Source organism: Seriola aureovittata, chromosome 19 (assembly GCF_021018895.1).
Source record: "Seriola aureovittata isolate HTS-2021-v1 ecotype China chromosome 19, ASM2101889v1, whole genome shotgun sequence".
Taxonomy (NCBI): Eukaryota; Metazoa; Chordata; class Actinopteri; order Carangiformes; family Carangidae; genus Seriola; species Seriola aureovittata.
Window position 1 is genome coordinate 7,975,854 of NC_079382.1, and position 22,770 is coordinate 7,998,623.

The following is a 22,770-nucleotide window of genomic DNA, read 5'->3' on the forward strand; positions in this document are numbered from 1 at the left end:
CATCATTCATCCTCTTTGGCAGTGAACAATTTGAGTCGAGTATCTTGCACTGAAACTTTCAGTGTCACAAAGACTGTTTCAGAGCTGACTTGTTGGGGAGACAGTAGAGCACACTTCAGATCATGCAGCTGTGCAGACCTGCTGGATATGTAACTTCATTTCGTTTGTTGTGATTGTTACTGCTTGATTGTTCATGTATGCACCTGCTTGTATGTCATGCTATTTAAGATACTTGCATGGAGCGAAGAGGTCATTCAGGTACAAATCCACAAAACAATTCTTTACCACAATTGCTCACAATAACATGGCATATAAAAGCTCAGAGTGCATAATTAATTAAGAACACGCGCATAATCACTGACATCTTCTGTGTTCACTCCTTGTTTTATAACACAGAGCTCTTTTACACCAAACAGACCACAGTCACTTCAACATTTGACATAGTGAAGATCTGGTTCCTATATGAGATACACTTAACTGTGAAGGCCAGCTTGTACATGTATGACCCAAAATGTGATTCAAAAGAATTCAAACTTGAAACCAACCATCACATCTAGTAGGCCTGAGCCATTATAAAGCCTACAGTACATTACTGTCAATATAGGCCTAATAAACCATTTAAAATATAGTATTAATTTATATTGAATACTGCTTTTAATTTAATTTATGCATTACATTCATTTTAAACATTATACATTGAGGTGATTAAATTTAAATCAATCCGTTAAAAAAGTCTTATATAAAATATTAAGGTTACAGCATAGGAAAGTGACTCCCTGTTTAAGTTGTTTAGTAAATGACAAAAATTAGAAAAACTGTCACAGCCTTCTCTGCTCTGTGTGAGGAGCAGGGGACCTTTGACTGGAGGTTAAGGATCTTAACCATCAAGACCCTGAAGTGACTCTTTGGTGGTGACAAAAAAAACAACAACAAACAAACAATAAAAGCAGGCAGTACAGAGTAAAACTGAACAGATCTACTGGAGGGCAGCAGCGCGGTGATCCTAAATCACAGGCTGAAGCCGTTCGTTTGAATAAATGCTGCAGATTTGAAGCATTTGGTGGCAGCACTTCAGGAGCAGGCGGACATACGTAGAGAAGACTGAGATCTCCAGTCAGTGACGCTGAGCTGCACAACAACAAGCCTCTCCTTCAGCTTGCTTTCCACTCTAGTCTACCTTGAATTTGCATTCATACAAACTGCATTTCTTTTTTTTCCTTATTTCTGAAAGAGAAGCTTCTGCGTCCTTCAGGCACTGAAATCCGACATGAACTCTGGAAGGTAAAGGCAGTTTTATTTTTAGCCATATGCGACTTCAGTTGTTACCATGTAAATTTCGCTCTCAGTGACTGGGTATGATGGGTGATGCGATTTTTTTATTTTTTTTTGTGCATTATAGTGTATGTAAGGCTGTGACTAGCTCAGGTATCTGCGCGGTCAGGTTGGAGAAACGTGATTCAACACCGCAGTGTGAATCTGTTTACAGTCCAAATGCTCGAGCCATTATGTTGTCAGGTGGCGGGCTGCATGAGCAGACTGGCTGAGAGTATGAACTGTGTTGATCGTAGGGGGGTTGGGGGGTGGGAGGTTGTGGGGGGGTGGGGGGGGTGCGCAGGCAGAGAAGTGGGTTGTATTGTGACATTGCTGGACTGTGCATCACCACGGCTGGAGGATGATTTCTCTCAGACGCTTGTCTGACTCAGGCAGTATGTAAGGGTGTCACCCTGTTAACACCAGACGTGTCGTGTCTCTTTCAGAGGTGATTGATTATTGGGTGATTATTGCTGTCCAATCACGCGGAGCAACAAATGCGCCACACTGAGTTGTTTAGTTTGTTTTAATCCCATTTAACATGTTATTTAGTCATGGGTATATCCTGTATGCAAACTGTGTGTAATGTAAAAACGTAACATTCATGGATTCATCTGTAGAGGATCCTAGAGGATAGAAAACCTGGTGCTATTTATAGGTGAAGTGCGGGGGGGGGGGGTGCTAAGGATTGCTGTGTCAGATTCCCACTCTCTCTCTCTGTTTGTCATTCTCTCTCTCTCTCTCTCTCTCTCTCTCTCTCTCTCCTCTCTCTCTCTCTCTCTCTCTCTCTCTCTCTCTCTCTCTCTCTCTCTGTGTGTGTGTTCTTTCTGTTTATTCAAAATGAACAGAGGAGTCTGAGATGAAAGGGAATTTCATCCAAATTATTCAAAACGGTGCAACTACAGCATCAAAGCAAAAGCAGGCAATACATGCAGAGTTAATCCTGTTCTCTGTGGTTATCACGGGCTATATGAAGTTCTCAAATGAAATATACTCTGCATTCTAGCCCTTTAATCTGCAGTTGAGCACCTTTGTAATGTGCCTTGTCACCTATCTTCCTTCCCAGTCACCTCCACCTCTTCTTTGTCTCTCTGTCCACATGTCTGCCGGTTGACAAGGCGTAGACGTTGCATGCAGGGACCGTTCACACCTCAGTTAAACCTATTAGCATTTGTCATTTGCGTCCACTCTCTGCAGGCACTGAGACGAGACAGAGATGCTGATGTCTGGGATGCTCCATCGCCTCCTCCTGGCCGGGACCTGTCTCTGTGTCTATGGAACCCCTGTCCACCTCTCAGACTTCACTCCCACGCAGGACAGCGGCTGTGATGGAGAGTGTGCCAGCTCAGTAAAAACCGTCAGGTCAACAGACACCACAGATGTGAAGTCTAAACCGTCTGATACAGAACATGTGACTGGCCTGATACTGAATGTAGGTGCAGGAGGAGGGGCTGGCCCACATGGACAACCTGAGGGGATAGCTCCATTGACGCAGACAGAAAACGAGGGCAGCCTTGATGGAAGATCTGGGCGGAGTGAGGCTGGTGGAGAGGCATGGAGCCAAAGCGGTAAGGTAAAGAATGTCGGGAGCTCATCTGAGACGGGAGATGCTGACAGACAGTCGGAGGCAACTTCAGTGCGGTCTGTGGAGTCAGAGAGTACCAAAGAGGACATACCTGTCTTCGATGAGCATGAATCTACTTCTACAGGTGGGGAAAAGCAGTCGGACACAGTACACATGAGTACTTCAAGACTGACTCCAGGTGGACTTCTGTCCTCCTCTACAGCGCCACCACAGCTGGAGCCTTCAGACAGCCAAGGTGGGGCGGACAGAACAAGGCTCCCTGGTGGAGGTGACTCCCTTCAGGATAAAGACCCAGAAAAAAGCACGCCATCCTCTACAGAACCTCCAAACCCTTCAGCACGGATCCAGAGACTGACCTCTCACAGTCCCATCCCCTCTTCGGTCTTTGTCTCCCCTCGGACCTCCACATCTTTGACAATTTGGGGCCATGACGGAGCTACAGTATCCTCACTGCCTGACCCCTTGTTGCCTGAAATCGGGCCGAACCTGATGCCCAGAGAGGATGGACCAGAAAGCCTGTGGACTGAGGCATTGAGACCTGGTGGAGGTAAGTGAGAAAAGTTAAAAATGAATAACTAATGTTGGTGAAAAATGGACATCTGTGGGTTTTTATTGGGGCAAAACTTTCTCTAATCCCTTATTGGTCATTAATTCCACATTTTCAAACTCAACCGCCACAGAATGCCTTCAAAGTGCTGTAAGGTATAATGCTCTGCAGTCATTGTCACCCTGGAAGAATTCCTTCCACAACAAGCTGTATTTTCCGGCGTGCTGGATTTTGCAGGGTTTCAGGAGGCTTCATTAAAAAGTGCGGCGGAAATGAAAACGACATGTCTAGTGGCAGAGATTGCCTTTGATGATTGGCAAAGAAGGCGCCCGCTTTTCCACGCTCCACTTTGAACCCCAGCTGGGACCCGTGGCAGTCTAATTACTTTCTATTCCTGACTCCAGTCTGGAAAAAAAGAAAAAGAGAACACACACAACTGCCAGCAAAAAGTTGGTGGCAGGGTGTGTTATACAAGTCTTTGGAGGATTCATCCTCTCTCTCTCTCTTTCCTTCTCTCTCTCTATCGCTATCAACCCCCCCCCCCCAAAAAAAAAAAACTCTTCTCTTTTCCTTCCCACCCTTCACACTCCCAATCCAGACCATTGTAAAGAACCAAGCAGGTTATTATTCAGTGAGGCAGGAGAGGGAAATGGATTAAAGGAGTCTGTCTGAGCCAATATGTGTTCCTGCCGTCCGTATGGGGATTGTATGTTTGATGAAGCTTCATTCCCAACAGAAAAGGAAGCTGACAAAGAAAAACTAAATTCTCAAAATGGCATTATGTAAAAGGATTGCAGTCTTTATAAGCATTTTTCAGCCTACTTTAGAAATGCTTTGGACTAAAGGAAATGCCTGAGAGATATTCAGTAACAGTTTCTCCTGTGACAGCCCCCTCTGTGGTAGTCTCTTATCTAAAAAGAGCCGTTTTCCAATCCTCCTTTCATTGTGTCTTAGCTGCACTGTGAACTCAGCTCCGAGAGTGCAAGTGCTTTTAATGAGAAAACTGCATGTCTAAAGAGGTAGCTGTTTCAAAAAGCTGTATCTGTCATAAATACTGAAGAAGCTATATGCTGTATACAGTTGCTGCTTTGCAACAGAAAACATACATTTTTCATTCTATCCGTCAGCACAGCTGGGTCTAAAGAAACTGCAAGACCCTCAACTTGTCATTATTCATTTGCCCTAGTTTACTTACTGAATCCATCAACTGGCTGCAGCATTTCACTGACTTTTACCATAAAGTCCAAACAATTCTGCCCTCTGGAAATTAAATTGCCATGCTGTATATCCTGACCTTCATTCTGCCTCTGTGTTTGTGTTAACACAAATTGCAGTGGACACCATGGTCCCACTGTCTCAGGATGAGGCCACAGAGGGCACCATGTCATCAGAGGCTCTCCCTCTCATCTTTGAGCCTTTTGAAGACGTCACACCAGAGGGGGCAGCAGCAGCAGCACCAGCGCCAGCAGCAGTGGTCACGCTGGTGCCCGGTAGCGCTCAGCCTCCCGCTGCCATGGCGACTGGTGTAATGCCTCTGTCAGAGGTGGACCTGGACCAGCTGGTAACCGTGGAGACAGACAGTGACAGTCCCTCGCATGCCCCATCTCTGCTGATGCCAGACTGGACGTCACCTTGGCAGACATCCGGCGCCGAGCTCCTGGAACCAATTGGCTCCTCAGTTCCGTCTGTTTCGCAGCAGCAGGCCGGAACTGAGCCGGAGGATCGTTCAGAGAGAGGTGAGAGAGGTGATGTGGCTGGACCAGAATAAACAAATGAGCCTCAAAGCAAACATGATGCTGTATGGAATCATGCCCTAATGAACCACACTGCTGCTTTACACAGTTTAGCCTCTTTCCTACATATCACATGTACTCCAAACATTTTCCAAAGCAAACCATAGTAGGGGTCATAGCTTGAAATAGTACTGTATGCTAAAGCTGCATGAGAATACACATTGGAATGATGGTGCCAAAACAGATCCTGATGGCACAGTGCACAGTGCAGTAAGTAATAGCGCGGCATTCACTAATCTTTTTAGTTTCATTTTGAGCAACGTATTTTTCCTTCCAGGCAGCTTCGGCACTAAACTTTTGGAGACTTTAAAACTTCTCATACTGAACATTTTGTTCTCAATCAAAGATTTTAATAGTAACCTCATTAATGCAGCTTCCACACTCTCTTTACAAATCTCATCATGTCAACGTTTGCTTATTGATTGTTGTTTTGATTTATCCAACACAATGTGCTGCTTGGCTTTTGAACTTTACATTTCTTAAATGATGCTACTGTTTTCATCACCATTACCTCACTAGGATATTGTAAATAGAACAAATGCATTTCTAAGTTCACCAAAGGTGTAATGAGGCACCTTGTACATGGATTCAACCCTTCAACATGTATACAAACCTCCACTATTCTTGCTTTCTCCCCATGGTATTTGATTTGGGACATGTAGTTGCTGTGAGGACACCAAACCTTGAAGAGAACTTGCCCACCACTGGCCCCTCCCTTTCATCCTTCCAGCACACTATGACAACAGTTACCATGGCAGCCCATCAGCCTGTGCACAAATCTAGATCAGGGTTAGAGGGGATGGAGTCTGAGGGTAAGATGAGTTTTATTACCCAGGGCAAAACAATTTAATTTAAAATTGCCATTTAAATTGATATATTTTTTTATTTTCAGTCATAAATGTGAACCTTTCTTCTTGGCTGCTGAGTAGATAATTTTCTTCCCCACAGAGGAGCCTGATGAGGATGAGGATGATGAGAACTCTGAGGAATCAGTGGAAGAAGAGAGCGAAGAGGACCTGACAGAAATACCTAAAACATCCTCGACGCAGCCTCCATACAGCCTCATCCCTCCTCCTCCTGTCTGGGTACAACGCAACCAGGGGCTGAGTATGAACATATGCTTTCTAAATCAGCTTTTTAATCAGCTTTGGAACATAGTAGCATGTATTCTATGCTTATACAACTACTCGTTGCCGTCTACCAGACTACACTAAAACAGAAATATTTAAACCAACCGATAAACAGTCTTGACGTATGTTGTCTTGTTAAATCTGTGGCTTTTTTCTTCCAGTGCGGAGCTGGGTAGAGCTGATCAGAGAAAAGGTAAGACTGCCACCTGCTGTCCTTGAAAAGCATTATCTGTCCATCAAAAATGGCAGTTTCCTTCATTCCTTCATTAAGTGGCATTTGGACTCAAGCTGACAGTATTCTGTTTTCTTTTTTTTAACTGTCGACATACAGTATCTCACTAAAAGACCAAAAGCAACATATAATTAATCTTACTATCTATATGATATGTCTTCATTGTTGTTAAAAAAATGATGGATCAGTGAGCTCTGCTGTTACAATGGCAGACATGTTCCTTCATTGCTATAAACATGGGAACTTATTCTTACTTATTCTAATTTACTCATTGGGTCAAATGTGTATTAAACCGTGGCTAAAAATAGTTCATAACAATGGAACCATTAATTCCTTTTTGGATAAAAATTTGTAAGAACTACAGTGCCCAGCTGTTTTAAGAAATCAGTGAGTCTTTTTAAAAATTGAAATATGTATGCGTAACATGTAAAGATTACGTCTTCATAGTTATTAACGGAAAGAGAAGTGAGTACCACAGACAGGAAGTCAGAAGTTATTCAGAGACGAACTTACTCATTCTTTGGATAAGATTTGTTGACAATGACATAAATATAGAATTAGTCATCTTTGCTCATGCAGGAAATTAACCATTGATACGTTTTGTAATTTGGGGTATAAAAGAGATTAAATGGATTTACCTGGATTAGATATGTTGACCACTCTGTGACCTCTGACCTCTGTGTCTCCACTGTCGGCAGGCGGGTTATGTGTCTGGAATGTTGGCTCCTGTGGGCATCGGCATCACAGGGGCCCTGCTAATCGTTGGTGCCCTCTACAGCATCAGGATGATTCACCGCAAGAGGAGGAACAGCTTCAAACACCAGAGGAGGAAGGTCAGACAGCCAGAGGTCAATACCCTTCTTGTATTAATCACCTAGAGTTTCACTTGTCACTGAATCTTGTAGTCACAATGCATCCAACAGGTCACTTACCGTTGGTCTCAAATGCATTAAGTTTATCTTTTCCTCCCCAGCAACCTCGAGAGCCTGGCACAAGCCGTCAGGACCAGGCCATGCTGCTGGCCGACAGCTCCGAGGATGAATTCTGATGAGACTCTTTTGGGGTCCTTTGGTTGGTGACCAATGCCCGATGCTCCTGTAATGGAGGCGAACATCACTATTGCTATGACTAAAGCATCTCCAATCACCCTGGGCTGTTTGGCTGTGACTCATCTGATCCACAGAGTGTGACTGAGTATAGGACACAATTTGCACAAGCTCCACAAAGGTCAGCTTTGTATCCCCCCCACCCTTTCTAAAAGTACCAGTGTGGGCACCTCTCTGAATGTTGTCAGGTGATGTTGAGTTAAATGGCTTGGCAGGGCTGGTGTGATGCACTTTGACATAAAAAAAAAAATTGCTGCTTGAAAAAAGAAAAATATATTCGCAGTGTATTGGCTAGATGAAAGTGTTGCTGGGAAATAAAGATTTCGGCTTTGTGGAGTGGAGGGGGAAAGTGGTGCGGACCAGCGGGTTTTCTGTAGAGTAATAAAAGGGCTGTAGAAGAGTGACATTACATAAACAATGTAAATATGTGTACTGTATATGTAGCTGACTTGGGGTCAGTCATGTTAGTGTAAATAAAGTTTTATTTATTGCTAAACATGTTCAGCATTTTGTGAAAAGCAGACACTTAATTGCTTTTTGGCATGGAGGCAGATTAGAAGATGAATATACTGCTATCATATTTGTCCTTCAGCTACAGCTAGCAGCTGACTAGTTAGCTAACTTAGCATAAAGCTAGCTAGCTTGGCAGAAATTCTACCAACCAGCACCTTTAAACCTCACTAATAAACATGTTATGTCTTAATTATTTAATTTGTACAAAAAAAAGACCGGAGTTTCTACTTGTTACATTACAACTGCTAATTGCTAAACAAAGAAGTTGTATCGTGTGAATTTGTGAGCTTTAGAGGTGCTGTTGAGTAACAAAGCCTAGCAGCTCCCTATTTCCAGATTTTATGTTAAACTAAGCTAAGCTAAGATAAAAAAAGATCAACTCAGATAAGCTAAAATAAGCTAAGTGTCTCCTGGCCAGCTTCATATATTTTCCTGACAGATGCGAGTGTTTTCATCTAACTCTCGACGAAGCGATTGTGTTTCTCAAAATGCTGAACTACTGCTTAGAACGAGATTTCCAGACATTTTAGAAAACCTTCACGTACAAGTCATTTGCATTAATACTTAGTTTAAATGTGAATTTTGTGGAAATGTAAATGTTTTATTCAAAGTAATTTGTTCATAAGAGCTACTGTGAGAAACACATACAAAATACCATCATCCTAAAAGTATGTAGCATAAAACTGATTTTGATGTACAGTACAACTCTGATATGAACTCATTTTTCTGCCACTTGTAAAATGTTTGTTTCTAAGTGCATGATGTCTATTCATACACCACACCCCTTGCAGACATTTTTCTAATAAAGTGTTTCTGTTGGCTGGTAAAGCACAAACACTGGAAACACTGAGGCAGAGGTTAATATTTTAAGAAGTCAAAGATTTTTTTTAAACCAGCTCAATTTGACCAAAGTGGTTTTTGTGTCTGTAAATCTGGTCCAGACAATGGCAGATGAAGAAGATGAGACGTTTTGGCCATCAAGTGTAGCCCAGTGTCATTGTTGCTGAGACACAATATGTTGTTTTCGGATTAAGTTTTGAGTCCTTACTTCGTGGAGGAAAATAAGAGGAATCCTTTAATAGAAAACTCCTCTGCTGTAGTCCAGAAAAGATGCAAGAAATATTAGAACACGGGTCATATGAGCCATGTTTGTAACACCAATGACTTAAAAACTAGGTCTTGTCTTTTGTTTACAGAAAAAGTATTTTCTGTATCTTCATATGTGATATGCTTAATATACAACTGCCTGTTTATATGCAATAATACTGTTTTAGGATAAGTGTGATGTAAAATAGTGACACCTTTTGTCTCTTTATGTAGACATGAAACCTGATGTGATCAAATAAACTAATCTTTTAGATGTCTGATTCTGACTCTGTCTTCTTATACCTGTCATAATCTCAAAGTGTAAAGGTTTTGAACTTGGAAGGTTTTGGAAAAAAAAAAAAAAAGACAGACAGCAGACAAGATAACCCAGTTTACAGCATTAAAAAAATCAAATAATTTATTTCTGTGTTCTTTTTCCACATTAAATAAAAGCTATCGGACATTTCCAGATCAAAATCAAGAGAGGGGACAGGGAAGAGGAACAGGGGAAACAGAAATCCGACATGCAAAAAAACCTTTTACTCTCCCCTTTGCACACGTCATGGATGGCGGTGGAGGTGGTGCTGGCCACCCTGAAAAGACTGCAGGAAACCCCTGTGGTTGGTTGTGGGGACCATAGCAATTTGTGGCGCAGTATGACTACCAATACAAATGTTAATTATCTGACCAACAATCTGGTTTCTGGGGGAATTTATAATTGTATATGTAGAACAGCAGATGTGGCCTTGTGTGAGGACATAGAAGTGGGGCTGGGACTGTTAGGACGAGCAACCTGGATAACACGGTGGACGTCCAGGGCCAAGGGAAAAAAATGCTTCTGACGATCTGTGAACACTGAACTGGCATGTCAAATCAAAATTGATTCCGGATGCAGAGAAGACATTGTCAGAGAGCGCTGGGTAAAACTATGCACCACAAGCCAAGGCTGCAAACTGATATTGATGACAAAGCCCTTCAGTCTGTGATGACCTAAACGGAGCCCTTTGGCTCATTGTGGCAGGCTGTAATGCCCATATACCTAATGGAACTGCCAGAGTTTCACAGGATTTAAACGAAAAGAAGTTAACAGACCCTTTTCCTTCCAAATCTAAAGACACCTTCATGCTGAAAGAACAAAATGGGTTAATTTGTTATCGTGTAACAAATCCAGTCTGTTCATCCATCAGTAGTCAGTGTAAAAGAAGAAAAAGCCGGGACAGTGAGAGGACACAGAAGAATGTGGAAACAAGTGTCGACAGGAACAGAAGATTTAAACCTCCAGAATAAATCAGGAGTTTGTACAGGGTAATCACTGAAACCTAAATGGTGTAAGACGAGCAGCAAAGGAAATAATTGGCGTTCAAGGTCTAGGTGGTTTTCATATGCTCATCAGTCTTGTTACATTTCTGGATGGGCTAAAGTAGCACAGAAATTAAAAATAAAAACTCAAATCCGATAAATCAACCCAAATCGCCCCCTTTCCCAAAAGATGATTCACCAAAGAAAACATGCTCTCAATATATCCCATGAATAGAACAACACTCGTATACAAATCTGAAAAAAAAAAAAAGAAAAAGAAAAAGAAAAAAGAAAATAGGTCATCTGATCCATTGTTCCAAATGCACACAGACACAAACTTACATACACAGGCTGTTATGTGGGTGGCAACTCTGTAAACATCTACTCTCCCTTCCAGTCCTGGCCTCCTGGGATGAAATGTCTCAGCTGAAAGGGGAAATAAACCCAAAACATGAACAAGGTCTTGTAGTGTCATTCATAGAGACTAGCTCATCTGTCCTTAAATCATTCATCATAAAGCTGGAGACTTTTGTTTGTTGTGTAGTCAAGATTTGTAGCAGATTGTAGTCTGATTTTCAGTTGTGCCACATGGCAGTGTCTTGGTAGTGCTGTCTACTCTGAATATTGTAGGCTGGATAAAAGCACACAGATGTCGAATTGCATAATTTGAAACACTACAAGGAAAACAAAAACATTCTGTTTGACTTTGAAAAGAGTCCAAGCTGATTTAAGGTTTATTCCCCTTTAACTATGAACTACTCTGTCTCCTGCCGTCTGTATAACACTGAGCACTAACTCGAATCCTGGAAAGCTACAAAAACAAAAAAGGACATAAAAAAAATTAAAAAAAACGTGCGCTTTTGTTCCCTCCTATTACTAACAAGTCCTGTTGTCCTCATTAGGCTGGAACAAAACACAGCACCATAAAAGGCTCTGATTTTTATGTGCGGGGGCCTCTGAAAGTAGAGAAATATAAGTCTATCAGAACAGATCCACACCGTTGTCAAAATAACACAACACGCACAGACACATTCATACGTATACATACACACTGCAGCAATTTCCAAAGAAGTGCATCTGATCTTTGTTCATTTTACTTTTAAGAAAAAAAGAAAAAAAAAAGAGCGACTGAAGCAAACTTTCTTTGCCATATTTAGTGTGGATTGAAACGTCCAGGTGCCTCTGTGACGTGTTCTGGGCTGCAGATCTTAAAATGTTAGCGAGGTTGGTTGTGCATCGAGTCAGGGCACCTGGGAAGTGCATTGTGGACTCAGCCGCTTACCGCAGCGTGAGGTTATACAGGTGTATAGTAGTATATCTAGATGAACTGAAAGCAAACAAAAGAATAAAATATAATCTGCTAAGAATACTTGTCTATTTTCCTTTTTTATCGAGAGATAAACACACACACACACACGCACACAGCATACTCAAACAGGAATCCAGCATATGTAACACTTTGCCTCCGGTCTGGTGCTGAGTGGCAGACCAGAAGTGTGCCAAGGCTGCGGTGTGTCGCCTGTTAGCAGGCACATCACTGCAGTTGTGGCTGAGAGCTCTGATGGATTGAGTGGCACTTGCAATGAGGAGAATCTGACAAATAATATAAAGGAGTAAACCGAGACGGGTAGGAAAGTTCGACTGCACCATCATTGGCAAGAAATGTCTTTGAAAGACTTCATTTTCTCCTTTTTGGGAATTTTGCAGTGGCTGGCAGTGCATTTGGGGAAAACAAGTTCTGATTTGCAAAAATAGGAAGATAAAAATAAACCCATATTCTGTCAGGGTTTGATAATGAGAGATTTAGTGAAGGACAATGAAGCAAAAAAAGGTGGCAGATCCACCGGCTGGGCAAAGGTTGAGGTGCTAATGGAGTGATTTGTTTCGATCAACTGCTCTGCACCAACATGCTTACACCAAACAGAGGAAGGGGTTGGAGGGTTAACCTCAGACTTGGTTAATCAACACACACTCTTCACGCTTATTCCCGCACTCACATTAAAATAAATGCATGCATATCTTTACAGGCTTCAGTCCTGGACGCTGAGGCAGGTGATGGAGACAGCAGCAGGGAGCCGCTGCTGCGCCCACTGGACAGGATGGGAAACAGAAACACACAACAGTACGTACAATTCCAACCAAGCATGCGCTCACACAGTCACACAAACACCTTCACTTGCTCACAGCGAAATCAAACACACCACATACACATGCACACAAAAACAAGCCAAACACTCGCTCGCTTTACAAAAAAAAAAAAAAAAAAAATCATGAGGCGGCACAAACACGCAGTCATACTATAGCTTGTTCCATCCCCCGTCCAACTTACATGGTTAAAAAAGAAACACAAAAATAAACTCCACAAATATTTTCTTCCCAGTCTGTTTATACCGCCCCGCTTCCTTGTTTCATGTGGTGTTGTTTTCTTAAAGTCCTGTTTTGTCCTGTGTTCTGGAGAAGGATCTGGTGTGGTGCTGGGTCCTCTCGCAGCATCCATGCTTGAAGGTCAAAAGGTCATCTAGTCCCTAGTCAAGGTCATCCCAGAGACCGCCCTCACTCACCCCTTCCTCGTCACAGAAAGTATCAGGGGCCCCTTCATGAAAACATCAGGTGGGATTTAAGTCCGTTTCTGCCTAAACAGTTGTTCAGAAGTCAAGGACAAAAAGAGGGTGTGGCTGCATGTCTATGCATACCTATGTGCATACTCCTTATGGTTGTACACAGGTGTGTGTGTGTGTGTGTGTGTGTGTGTGTGTGTGTGTGTGTGTAATGTGTGTAATGCGTGTGAATGTGTGTGTTTGTGTAGATAAGAGTGAAATGACCAGGGCAGAGCTGAGGCTGTCAAGCTGATATTGTAGGAGGTGAACAGCACCCGCTGTCCCGTCCTCCCCCGTCCCCTCTTCTTTCCTTTAGCGGAGCCACAGTTTGAGCCGCAGCGCGTCCACTCCGTTCAGGTAGTATCTGAACAGTCGCTTGTCTCTGACAAAACCCAAGTTCTCGTACAGCTTCAGGGCTGATTTGTTGGTGATCTCAGTCTCCAATACAACCTGGGAACACATGGATGGAAAAGTGAACAGACTGACTGATGTAACATTCCCTGCTTTTTCAGGGCTGTTGCAAATTGCATTTGCTTGTTCGGGTCTGTTTGTGAGCCAGCAAATTAGCTTTGAGACAGCTGACTTCTTAGATGCTGCGTGTAGTTTGGGGGCTCAGCTGTTGTTGGTCAGTAAATTGCCCCAGTGAGTAAGCTAACTGCTCATAACATCACAATATCTCATGTTCTATTTCTATGTGGGTTAAATACACACATAGAGAGGGAAAACAGGACAGTTTTTAAGTTGCTGTAATGTAATCTTTGTGGTAGCTAATGCTAACTGTTTCCACATGCTTCCAGTCTTAATGCTAAAGTAGGCGAACAGCTGTATTTAACATATGAAATTGAAATGTATCTTCTCAATAAAACTCAAAAGGAAGATAGCAAATAACAAAACTTCCTAAACGTTTGGAGTATGTTTGTACATACAAATCATGTATTACCTGTAAAAAAGATTTTGTTGAAAAACACAGAAACTGTTTTTTGACAAAGATTAACTGAAAGACTTCAATCAATGTGGAAAAAAACCCTTTATGAAGTCAATACTTCATAAATTAACAAAATGAATGAATGATGCAAAAAATGTATTACAACCACTGTGACTCAGTATTGTACAGTGACAGAACATGATAACATGCTTTAGTAAGGTGATGCGAGCGTCAATGGTTGTTTGTCTCTATATATGAATCCTATGATAGGTGGGTAACCTGTTCAGGGTGTACCCCAGCAACCCTCAAAAGGATAAGTGGTATAGCTAATGAATGAATGAATGGATGGATGGATGATTGATTGATGGATGGATGGATGGATGGATGGATGGATGATTGATGGATGGATGGATGGATGGATGTACGTCACGTCATCCAATAGTGAACTTCAGACAAAGATATGTTGTCTTTATGTAGTAATACAGATGCAAAAGAGATAGTTTAGCGAGGTATTTTGTTGGTGCACTCAAAGAAGGTCCATTATCTGAGTTGTAAGAGTCAGCTGTTGAAATGCATTTACAAGCAAAGCAGTTGGTAAATCAAACTCAGAAGACAATTGGAAATTATTTGTCCAGAATGACTACAGGTGCTTGAGAGCACCAATAAAGCTATAAACCTGTGGTGGCCTGGAAAATCAATCATTCGATCTTGAGTCATCGAGACTAACTGTGAGGGAAAGACATTCTGTAGCACTGGAGTTGGGCCAACACAAACCTAAAAAAGGAAAACAAAGAACCAAATGCCAACAGTACACATATGGTTTATTTTAATCATTTTCCAACGTGTCGCCATTTTATGTATAACCTGTATTTAATAGGAATTATTGGTTTCTTCTTTTTCTTAACGATCTCTTCTGGTAAATGTGAGACTGTCCTCTATTGCATATGTTAGCATTGCGATTGAAAAAGCTGACACAGAGCTTGCAAATGTGTGTCAATGTCAGGTATGAAGCCTGTGCATGGAGCACATACATTAAGTGTGTTTTAGGCTTTAATCAAAAAGTGAAGTGATTGAGGCATCCTCCAGGGGGAACTGGTCTTACCTCGTCACAGTCACCCTCCACCATGGCATAAATGGCCTTCTTCACCAGATTAGTACCTGAAATAGGGAGTTGAAGTCTGTGACTATCAGTGATTAAACAAAACACATAGACTTTCTTTTTCTTTTTCAAGCCTGACGTCCGATGGTGTAAGTAAGGCAAAGGGTAAACAATGTCACTGAAATTTAAAGTATAGAGGTACACATCATCACACAGTGTATATATTACCTAAATGTCACATTTGCATAAGAGATTTGGTTGTCAAAGAAAACGTGAAAGACGTGTCCACAAAACTTGGTCTATGCTCTGTATTATGAGGGGTCAGACTCACCGATGCTTTTCCTTCTGTGTTTTGAATCCACGGCCAGCATGGCAATGTAGCCACGACGGAACATCTTCTTATGCATGTCAAGCTTACATACGATGGCTCCAACACACTCCTGTTCCACCATGGCCTGTGACACACACAGACACAAAAGCAAACACAGCAATTAGGTCCTCTGAGTGTCTACTGGGGTAGCTGCTGAAAGCCTAGCAACAATTCTTCTGCAGTTCCTGTCAACCTGCCAGTTCTGCTGGCTCTCTGAGCTGACCTCTGACCTTTATTTCACAGCACTTCCTCTTATGTCACATGCGGAGTACCAGACGAACTGAAACTGGGAAGTTTACGACCTTGAGGCTCAGAAGATAAACAACAAAAGGACAATTTTTTTCAAAGTAAAAAAAAAAAAATCCTGACTGGATACTGTAGGTGCAAGAGGAAACACTGACTTAAAGCACATTGGTCTCTATTAAAAAAGTAAGGGTTATAAAGAGCCATCTGTGCCTAAATTCCTGTACACAGATGTCTGGACAAAAGACCCTAACACCAGTGATAAACAGTGCCATGTTAGCTGAATGTTTCTTCATCTGACAACTATCAACTCAGACTAAAATCTACAAAACTAACAAGGATCCGTGACAGAAAAATGGTTGTTGTACCTTGCAATCACAAATGCTAGGACTATACAAACTCCAACGTGCTATCAGTGAGATATTTACATGTGTGTGTTTAAGCAGAGCGTGTTTGTCTTCAGTACATGGGAGCACTATGTTTGGCTGCCTTTGAGACACACTGACAGGTGATGGGAAGCTATGAGTATGTGGTCACACCCAACTCCAACAATGCTATGCAGATTCAGGTAACCAAAGACCACGGGACAGGAGGGAGGGGGGTAGCTCACACTATATTTTAACTTGATTGACAAAAAGTTACTGGGTGAATACAGGCATTTTGTTCACATTGAGAGGGTTTCAGTGTCATACTCACCAGAAAGCAGAGCTGCGGCCAGTTGTGGATGAAGTACCTGTACGTATAAATTGAATAAGGCTCAGACAAGTCCTTGGTGATCAATCTCATGATCCACGGCATCTGCAGCTCCGACTCATAACGGACATATCGGATGCCGTGACTCTCCTCTTCCGCTCGCCCCGGGGAGCTGTTCAGGTCGAGCCGGGCCAGCTCTGCGGCTGGCGGCTGCTGCTGCTCCGGGTCAGCAGGGTTGTCCTCTTCGCCGGGCCCGGCAGCGTCCGGCGGCTCGTCGCTCGGCGGTCTCGGCGGCTCCGTGTGGTCAAACTCCTCTTTCCCTTCGTCCCCAAGGTGGCTGTGGGCCGCCTCAGTTCTTGTGTAACCCGGCATCCCGTTCACGCTATTGTTAACCAGGGGAGAGTGACTGCCGTTTTTGGAGAAGGGGCTGTGGCCTTCGTGTTGGCAATGCTCATTATTGTTTCTAGCGGCCGGAGCCCCCTCACTGCTGCCGCTGCTGCTGCTGTCACAGTTGTCCACGGACGGTCTCGGATTGTCAGGTCGGTTTCCTGTGTGTTGGTGGCTGTTAGCGTCCTCTGAGGGGCTGACCAAGCCGTTTAGCTGCTGCTGCTCTCGCGCTTGCATTTTAAGGTGCAACGCCGCCGGGCTAGCTCGCGTTAGCATGTTTTTCTGCTTCTTCTTTACCGACCTTTTCACTTCGCTTACCGGCTGAGACGTCTTCCCTGTAGCGGTGGGTACACAGTCCTCCCTGTGGCAGACCGCCTCTCCGTCTCCCCCCGCCGGCTCCGCGCTTCCAGCCCCGGGGAAAGGAGGAATTTCAGCCGGGGATGCAGGCAGTGCGCTACTAGGCCCAGGCGGCACTGTGGCCATCCCACCGCATTAAGGTGGAGATTCACGCTTGAAAAACTTCGAATACAATCTCATCCACAAGGCGAAGGGATATACAAACAATATACAAGTTAGTTCACCGAATATTGCGTAAATCCGAGGATTTTTGAGGCGATAGCGTATCCGCTGGCGACGTTTGTCGCTGCTTTCTCCTCGGTTTCCCTGCTGCCGCAAAGTGCTGTCGCAGCAAACGCCATTGCAACAGCATACAGAGACGTTTTACGACAGTGGTGTAACGCATGACAGAGGTTTTTTCAGACACGCGCATTTTAGGTACTGTCATTTAATTTACATTTAAATCAACTAATTTTCCGTATGCTGTCGTTTTAGTTTTTATTTACATTTATTTCCTTTCCCTTGTATAGGTACTACAGGACTTTCAAATCAAGAATGGGAATAAAATCTCTAGAACTTCATGTAGCCTAGGCCTAACAGGTGATAATAAGAAAAGAAAAACAAACAAAAGCAAGGCAAACGCGGCACATGATGACACGACACGATTTTTACATTGATGTATAGACTTTAATTTTTATTTTCTGTCAACTTTTTCCTGTATTTTCAAAAAAAGTCTCAGGTTACAGGTTTATGATTTCAGGATTTTACTCAGATAAATAAATTCTTGTCAAAGGGAGACAGATGATTAATTTCAGTTCTGTCGAAAGATGAGCATATTGAATTGGAATTTGTGTTACAACCGAATACATGTTGGACTACTTTAAATGTGTGCATGAAAATAATCAGAGGTGATTTTGGATTGAACTACATGCCCAAGATCTGTGTAGTTGTCTATTTTCTTACCAGCAGAGGGCACCAATGTGAGCATTTATTATTAGATTACATCTTTTTTTTCTCTTGCAACGTCACAGCGGTTTCTCCAGTAGATGTCGCCAGTAGATTATTTTCCTCCCCATATCAATTTACTGCATCCTCCTGTAAAGTAGTATGAATTTGTCTAAGGTAAGTTTATCTTGAGTAATATCCAGCCTGAGACTCAATACTTCTGTACTTCTCCACGTACTGTATCTGAAAGCTGTATCTATGTTTTATTTGTAGATTGAGGTGTAAAACATGTCTCAACAGTCAATTCATTTAATCCCCTGCTCTGCATTGAGTGGGATTACATGATTTCAGCACTGCTAGACAGCAGAGAGCAAACAAAGGCAACTGCCCTCAAGTCTTAACAAGGTTTCTGACAAAATCATTGCAGTAATCCAAGTTTTCAACAGCCCAAAGACACATACATGGTCAGTATGTGTAGTGTGGTTTTGGCCTTGGATGATGGATTTAACAAACAACAGAGAGAGTGATGGATTCTGGGAGGGAGGACTCTCGCCTGCAGCTGCTCTGCGGAAGGACGATCTCAGTGAAAAAGCTTATAATCTCTCAAGTAATAATTTAAATTAAAATGAATTTGCATTGTGAAATAAACAGGATATTTTCATCATAATACATAGCTATATATGGCTACTATCAATAACATTGTCCATTAAAATAAAACAAGAAGAAAGAAATCTTTCATGCAAAAAAAATGTTCGCAGTGTAGTAACTGCAAAGATGACAGAACAGTTTTCATCTACTGATATTTTTTGTATTGATCATGTACAGTAAAATAGAGGTTTAAAAAGGGAGGAAACCTGTGTCCTCTCAGTGCTGGAGTCCCATTATCAACATGAAATAGAATAAATAAATAATACCAAACCCATATTTATTAAGGATGTGCCTGTCTGTGCCCCTATAGCTACAAAGTGTACGTAGCTTACCATAGCATTACCTGGGAAATTTTCTCTTAATGGAAAAAATAAATTAATGATGGATGTTTTTGGATATTTCAAATTTACTCTGTTACTCTGTTAAATATTTACAACAGTGAGAAAGGAACTTGAATATGACATGTAAACCATGCAACTCATGTCAGACTTGACTGAACCCCCAACAGACTTCGTATCTGCAGGATGATCTAGTTCATCCTAGGTGGCAGTGTTGCTCTATAATGTCCTCAAGCAGGTTCATGCACCATGTTCTCAGAGGCTGATCACTATTTGGAAAAGACACTGTGTGAACTTTCAAGTCCAAGGAAGAGACTCGTTTCCTCTACATGGCTACAAGCTCTGAGGGAAAACATGACACATCTGTCAGATAGATAGATAGATAGATAGATAGATAGATAGATAGATAGATAGATAGATGCTCTGTAAAACTGTACAGTAAGTGAGATGCTGACACCTTCTGCTTTCTCTTCTCTGTCCTACATTCAACTACCATGATGAGTTTTCTACAGATAGAAGGAGCATCATATTTTGTTAGTAAATATATGTCACAGAGAAAGAGACGGAGAGATAGACAGGGAGAGAGACGGCCCTTTGAAAGCTAAGCCTTGGGGCTGAGAACTCTCTGAAGAGCTGGAATCAGACATGCACAATCAGTTCCCCTCTTCAAATCTCCTTTACAGGCCTATCTACTTGAACAGCCTTCTCTTAATTACTTTCTCTATCACTTAGCGAGCTGTGCCTGGGACTAGGAGCAGCAGTGTCTTGCCAGAGACACTTGGCTGGTTTGAAACCATATTTATATATCTTCTTTTGCACAATCCTGTCCCATACCTTTTCTCTCCCCCTCCTTCTCCTCCTCCTTTTTTTTCCCTCTTTCCTTTCATTCTACACTGCTCTTGTCTCTCCGTGGTTCTCCCCATCCTGTCTCTACCCTTTTCCAAATATCTCCAGGGCGTCAGTTGCGTCATGTGACTGGTGTGCTTGTGATTACAGCAGTTGGCACCCATACCCATCTATGAGGAAGAACCAAAAATACCTTGAAAAAGACGGCATGTAAAGAAGTTTAAGGTCAGTATGGAGCTTAGTAGAGAGCGACAACATGCGCAGGACGACCCAGGCTGACACTGACACCTAAATACCCTCCTCCTTTGAATCTCTCTCTCTGTCTTTCTGTCCGTCTGAACTGGTCTCAGGGGCTGGAGGCCAAGCTTTGGATCTCCATCCTCCACCCCCCACTCCCCACCCCCCCCTCCTTCTCCTGCCTATCATGTTGGCTCGTTCCCCGCACTCTGCTCACTTCTCTGTGTCCTCCTTCTTCGTTTTTTTTTTTTTTTTTTTTTTTTGTCTGGCGTCTGGTCCACTAGAGCTGTATTTAATTAGTTTCTGTTGGGTTAATTAGGGGCTAAAGTTAGGGGGTCGGACCAGAACAAAAGCGGGTCAGGCTGGACGGATGCAGGTGCTCCGGAGTGGTTGCCAGATTCCACCGTTCAGATTAAGATGGCTGCAAACTGTCTGGAGTATTGGAAAGAGAGAGAGAGAGAGAGAGAGAGCCACTAGTGAATTGCAGGGGAGGAGGTTTTCCACCACATATGGGATGGCAGCTTCTTGTTCACATGCTGGCATCATTGCACTTATTATTCGATAGATTTGAACATTTTATCTTTACATTTTTCACAAGAAACCAACTCACAGCCTCCTTTCATGTCCTTTCCCTCTCATATTACACTGGCACACATCACACAGAGCTGATCTAATGTATGGTGTGTGCATGTGATGTCTTTGCCAGTCTGTTTCCCCGCTGCCATACAAGGTAATGTGTTGTATGTTCTCATTCATATCGCTCCCAGCACTCAGTCCCTTTTTTCATCTACGAGTGGCAGCTATACCCTTTCGCTTTGCTTTGTTGTTTGGCTGTGTAGAGTGAAGTAAAAAAAAACAAAAAACAAATGTGAGGAGCACATCAAATGACCACTCCAGACAAGTGAAGTATACATAAAATGCGCAATTCAAGTCTGTGAAGTGTACATCAGTTGTTTAAATGCGGTGATCACGTAAATGAAACACATGAAAACAGTAGATGTGAGTCGAGAAAAGCTTGAGGCAGCAGCACTTTGAAGGTTACCTGTTTACTTATTGTTGTTTTGCATATATTTTCAGTTTTGAAACATATTAAAGTGGTAGTCATATGTCAAATATGTACATTGATGCAGACAACACGTGTAACCTTGAGCAGAAAAGAGCTGAAAAAGACCCTTTTTGACCTTTTCTTTTACCCTTTGGAGATGAAGAGAGTCCAGATAAAGTGATAGGAGCCAGAGAGGAGAGGAGAGGAGAGGAAGAGAGGGCATCTCTGGCATGGCTGGAGCCCCCTCAGTGTGTGAGGGTCCTGGGGCCCTTTAGACAGGCGCCAGCCCAGCAGGGAAGCAGAGACAATCACGCAGCACCAGATTCAATACACGGAGATGGAGGGATGGAGGGAGATGAGGAGAAACAGAGGGGAAGATTGAGGGGGAGTGGGTGGTGGGACAAAGAGCGCTGTTGAGAAAGGTGGAGGACGCGACAAGGAGAATGGTAGAAAGGTCCAGGTAGAGACGGAAAGAGCCGCTGAATAAAACAGTTGAAAAGAGACGGAGACGGAGAGGCAGAAAACGACAGTGTAGATCAATAGGAGGTGAGAGGAGAAGAAGTAAAAGGAAGAAAGAGCAAGCTAGAGAGAGATAGTTTATATTCCCTCTGTAACAGTCTTTATCACCAGCCCAGATCGTGGCGTATGAACAGTGATCCAAGTCAACCATCTGCTGAGGCTAGATAAGCCTGGGAGAGCTGGGTATTGAGCTGTCACTCAGGGAGGTGCGAAGAAAAAGAAAGAGAGGAGGGGAGAGAGAAACAGAAGAGAAATAAAGACAGAACAGGAGAGGGAGAGAGATGGAGAGGGAGGGAGGGGTATGTGCAAGGTAGGAAAATTCAAAGGAGAAGATTTGCGCAGACTGTAGAGCATCCGTCTTGTTAGAGAAAGACTTAACGTCAAATAGATGTCCAGCCCTGTCCTGCCTAATCTTGAAATAATCCTACAGCTAATGAGAAGAACAATAAAACCAGGCTATTTATTGTTTTTTATTTTTGTCAACCCACGTCTCTCGTACACACATATACACACGCAGTCTTGCACGGACACACATCACACACACTCACATCATCACGGCTACTCATGCTAATGATGATATGAGGCTGTTTGTTGTTTTTTTTCTGTCACTTACAAACACATATTCACACATGTCAACCATAGTCAGTGATAGCTACAAAATTTAGGCTGTTTACTGTTTTCATTTTCTAAACACTTCAAAACACACAAGCCACAAAAAAGTGTGTGTTAGGGTGGGGGGGGTGGGGGTGTCTCAGTCGATTAGACACCTCTTCTGGTGGGGAGGATCCCCAGAGTGGAAGATGGGATACTAGTTGATTAAGCTCATGTGCAGGTGATTAAGTTAAATCCCACTTAAACATACCCCCTAAACCACTTACTGCGTAACTATGAATGACATTTTTCTCCTGTATGTGTGTGAGATAGAGAAAAAGCCTGACAG

The 22,770-nt window shown here is 42.7% G+C and overlaps 2 protein-coding genes across 3 annotated transcripts; one reads left to right on the top strand and one right to left on the bottom strand.

Annotated features, from left to right (window-relative positions):
- The first annotated feature begins 962 nt into the window (after positions 1-962).
- LOC130187690 (mucin-2-like) lies at positions 963-9,584 on the top strand. Of its 2 annotated transcripts, none has more exons than XM_056405513.1 (8): positions 963-1,281; positions 2,509-3,443; positions 4,778-5,179; positions 5,899-6,048; positions 6,185-6,343; positions 6,528-6,559; positions 7,297-7,431; positions 7,572-9,584. In XM_056405513.1, exons 2-8 carry the CDS (start codon positions 2,528-2,530, stop codon positions 7,644-7,646), a joined length of 1,869 nt encoding a protein of 622 aa, XP_056261488.1. In that variant the 5' UTR covers positions 963-1,281; positions 2,509-2,527; the 3' UTR covers positions 7,647-9,584. The 2 variants fall into 2 exon arrangements, with proteins under 2 accessions (XP_056261488.1, XP_056261487.1); XM_056405512.1 differs by having other exon boundaries at positions 967-1,281; positions 7,297-7,446.
- Positions 9,585-9,690: 106 nt separating this feature from the next.
- naa30 (N-alpha-acetyltransferase 30, NatC catalytic subunit) lies at positions 9,691-17,666 on the bottom strand. The gene is made up of 4 exons (XM_056405515.1): positions 16,533-17,666; positions 15,555-15,678; positions 15,227-15,282; positions 9,691-13,649 (listed from the first exon to the last, which is right to left on the bottom strand). The coding sequence occupies exons 1-4, from the start codon at positions 17,397-17,399 to the stop codon at positions 13,512-13,514; spliced, it is 1,185 nt and encodes a 394-aa protein (XP_056261490.1). The 5' UTR covers positions 17,400-17,666; the 3' UTR covers positions 9,691-13,511.
- Positions 17,667-22,770: the final 5,104 nt, after the last annotated feature.

What these genes read in the sequence shown, in the direction of transcription:
- LOC130187690 (XM_056405512.1), top strand. Translation starts at nt 2,528, where the DNA reads ATGCTGATGTCTGGGATGCTCCATCGCCTCCTCCTGGCCGGGACCTGT. An exon ending in GGAGGATCGTTCAGAGAGAG is followed by an intron (nt 5,180 to 5,898) that starts GTGAGAGAGGTG and finishes TGGGACATGTAG; the next exon opens with TTGCTGTGAGGACACCAAAC. An exon ending in ACAACGCAACCAGGGGCTGA is followed by an intron (nt 6,344 to 6,527) that starts GTATGAACATAT and finishes TTTTTCTTCCAG; the next exon opens with TGCGGAGCTGGGTAGAGCTG.
- naa30 (XM_056405515.1), bottom strand. Translation starts at nt 17,399, where the DNA reads ATGGCCACAGTGCCGCCTGGGCCTAGTAGCGCACTGCCTGCATCCCCG. An exon ending in ACACAGAAGGAAAAGCATCG is followed by an intron (nt 15,283 to 15,554) that starts GTGAGTCTGACC and finishes TCCCTATTTCAG; the next exon opens with GTACTAATCTGGTGAAGAAG. An exon ending in TGGAGGGTGACTGTGACGAG is followed by an intron (nt 13,650 to 15,226) that starts GTAAGACCAGTT and finishes ATGTGTTCCCAG; the next exon opens with GTTGTATTGGAGACTGAGAT.